Raw genomic sequence first — 3,438 nt, forward strand, 5'->3', positions numbered from 1 at the left:
CGACATTGGAAATCTAAACGATAATTGGTTTATCTCTTTGAGCTCACACACCATACAGTCTGCTTGTGCCCGATATAAGGAAGGAAGGAAAAGTGATTGCTCAGAGGACAGTGGCTTCTGGAGGGAGTCTATCAACTGCCCCTGGAAAGAAGATAGTGAGAATACATATGGGTGTTTGGGCCTGGGGGCAAGTGGGGCAGAGCCACAGGTCCTTCACCCAAGGGCCATTTCTTAGAGGATTAGAGGAGAGAGCCTATTACCTAGCTAAGTAGAACAGGATTTTGTATTTTACTTGGGTTTGTCTGGTTGTTGAAAAACCTGTTAGGACTTAACACAGCATATAGGATAATGACAGTCTTCACCCATTATGAGGTGAAGGTGTGGTAATTATAATAGATCATGATGGCACCTAGCACTCTAAGTACTTACAGTATGCCAGGAACCACTGTTGAATGCTTGACATGAATTGATCTCATTGAATGCTCACTACCCCAGGACACAGGCACCAGTATAACTTTACAGATAAACGCCCCCTTTACCCTTACACTATAGCACCTCCCCGTGGAGGGCTAAGTTTTGGAGTTACTAAGACATGCTATATGCACGCAGTCCCTGACCACAGGGAGAGATGGGCTAGGGATATGCACAGAAAACCCCACAGGCTAGCCCCTCACCCCGGCCTCCTGCCGTGCCGTGTCTTCCATGTAGGTCTCCTCGTGTCTCACCTAGGCTGCGCTGCCTGTTCACCTCCCTGACTCTGCCCTCTTCCCGCTGGGCGCCCTCTACACGGCTGCCGGGCACATCTGATCATGTCACGCTCCTGTTTCAAATACTCCCATTGTATTCCAGAAAAAAGGCAGCTTCCCATCCCTTTTAGTCTTGGATCCCAAACTCTGATTGTGTCAAGATCACCTTTAGAACTTGGTAAAAATGCATATCACCAGGCCCCGGCCCAGACCTACTGAAACCTGCTTTCTGGGGGTGGGGGTGGGCAATTCCCATGTCAGCCCTGTGAAGGAGCTACTGTGCAGATGTGATGAAGTTCAGAATGCCAGCATCATGGATGCCTGTTTGTGTGTCTGCCCCACTGGACTGTAAACTCTGAGAGGACCTCAGCTTTGCTTGGCAAAGTACCTGGCATCTAACCTGTGCTCAACAAATATTTCAGATACATGCATGAGTATATCATGAGGCAAGTTCTCTTATGGGACAATTTAGACAGATTGCTGAAAACAGGCCTTCATCTAGGCAGTAAGTGTTAATGCTGACTTCCAGTAGTGATGGGTAAAAAGACACAGCAGAATCATAGCCACCCTCTTTTCACCTACCTGTTGGCCTTTTTAGTGGCTTTCCCCCAAGAGACTGGAGGCCCGTCCCGCCCGCATGGGAAACAACCTGTCATGAAGGCATTTGCTCACTTACATTGCAGAGCGTCAGGAGATTTGCCAATAGGGTGGTTACCAAGTTCTTCCTTGGTCGTTGTTGCCTAATTTTGATGGAGAGGAATAATTGCAATGGTGGTCTTGGTTACTTGCTGACTGGCAAATGTTTGCATCACAAACCCTGCTGTGGTGGAGAATCTAGGAGCTACTCAAATTGCAATGACTGGTGTCCTGTGCCTTGGGGTTGAAGCAGGGCTGATGTTAGCCACCATCCGCCTCTGTTCAGGAGGAGGCGGCCACCCCATGCACGGGTGACAGTGCAGAGCGGCGGGTTTCGTGGGCTGGTCCATCTCAGCGACCTGCTCAGGGGCCAGCTTACTGTCAACATGCAACCTCAGAGTTCTCTCTCAGACCCACCAGGATAATCCTGGGGGGATTTATTTTTAGTCCATACAGTGTATTTACTCCCTACCCATCTCATTTTGGTTCTTTTGAAATGGTTTGACTCTAGCAGTAGCAACCGATGCTCATTAAAAGTGAGTTGTACGGATTCTTTCGGTTTCTGAAACATCAGGTAAAAAAGGAAGGAAACTTCACATTTATTGAGTACTTACAACATGCCAGGAACGTTCACAGGTGTTCTCTCATTTATGTTTCACAATAATCTCGGGAGGTTACTCATGCGATCAGTTCCCATTTCACAGATGAGGAACCTGAGGCCAAATTCCCAATGTCTGTCTTCGCAGCATGGGGAGAAGGATGGAGGCAGGACGTGAACACGTGTTAGGTTCTCTGTGCTGGACACTGCGTCTCGCACACCACACGGATTTATCTCATTCAGTCCTCACGACAGCTTCACGACATAGGTACAGATAAGGAAATGCGGCTCAGAGAGGTGAAGCGACTTGTCAGTGTAACTGGGAAACCAGACCGCACCCCGGGTTTCTGCCTGCCTGCTTCCGTGTTCACTCACCCCTGTCTTAACCTGAACCTTTAGTAAAAACCATCGTCTGAGATGGGCTGGTTCAAAACAGATTCTTTACAGTTTGTAGATTCCAGCACATGAGTGGTTTTATCCCACATGGTGAGTGAATTCTTTATAATCCTGTTCAAATCCGTATTATACATATGCACTGTGTTTCCCCCCCAGATCGGCCGTGGATTTGGAACATTCCTTATGTCAAGGCCCCAGATACACACGGAAACATGTGGGTTCCGTCCTGAGGGTTGAAGTTCTGTGAAGCTTAAGTTGTAAGACACTGAGCGGCAACCACTTGATGTTCCTGTTTGTACTTGGTGTTCACTTCCCTTAAAGTTTTATCTGCACCCCTGACTCTTTCCACAGGTCACTCTTTTTCACATGGATATTTGTTGTAGTCATTATTAACATTTCTCACTGAAAAATATTAAAGATATTTTCTTAATTGCCTTTGCTATGCTGTGCATTGGAATGTCATATTAACTGATTTTATCTTCATAACAGTCCAATGAAGGAGGTACTGTTATCATCCCCATTTAACAGATGGGTAAAATTAAGATAGTGATCCAAAGTCACACAGCTGGCAAGTGGCAGAGCTGGGTTTGAACCCACGCAGCAAGCGTGGCAGATACACCCAAGCTCCAGCCAAGGAGGCCTTGTGTGTATATAATATATAACTGTGGCTACAAAACCAGTGCCTTCCGTCCACTATAACAGCACATCATGGTGGCGTGACAGGACCAACGAGGGCACATAAAACCAACCACTAAGTGTCTCACATTCGCGTGCAGGACTGGGCACTGAAGTAGTAAAGCCAGAACCTGACAGTGGAGCAGGTTCCTTCCAAATGAGAGTATAGAGGGCTGAACTCTCCGCCATGGTGATCATGTTCTGTTAAATTCCCTGACTGAGACCTGGTGTTCCCATGGACATACTAGATCTAAAGCCCAGAGCGGAAGGGATCAGGCCGAGTGTCAGAAGAGAAGGCAGCACAGAAGATGCTTGAGGGGGTGGAGTAGATAATGAAACGGGGGAGGCAAACACAGGGCCATAGCATTGCATGTCTGGGTATGATCT

The 3,438-nt window shown here is 47.5% G+C and overlaps 1 protein-coding gene across 3 annotated transcripts in view; it reads left to right on the forward strand.

The window, feature by feature from the left end:
* TDP1 (tyrosyl-DNA phosphodiesterase 1) overlaps window positions 1-2,811 on the forward strand; it is an 82,274-nt gene extending 79,463 nt beyond the window's left edge. For all 3 annotated transcript variants that reach the window (XM_019642285.1, XM_019642286.1, XM_019642287.1), the window contains exon 16: window positions 2,533-2,811. In XM_019642285.1, the coding sequence (XP_019497830.1) occupies window positions 2,533-2,606 (74 nt within the window). In that variant the 3' untranslated portion in view covers window positions 2,607-2,811. The remainder of the gene's footprint in view (window positions 1-2,532) is intronic.
* Window positions 2,812-3,438: the final 627 nt, after the last annotated feature.

This window comes from Hipposideros armiger, unplaced genomic scaffold, assembly GCF_001890085.2.
Source record: "Hipposideros armiger isolate ML-2016 unplaced genomic scaffold, ASM189008v1 scaffold_67, whole genome shotgun sequence".
Taxonomy (NCBI): Eukaryota; Metazoa; Chordata; class Mammalia; order Chiroptera; family Hipposideridae; genus Hipposideros; species Hipposideros armiger.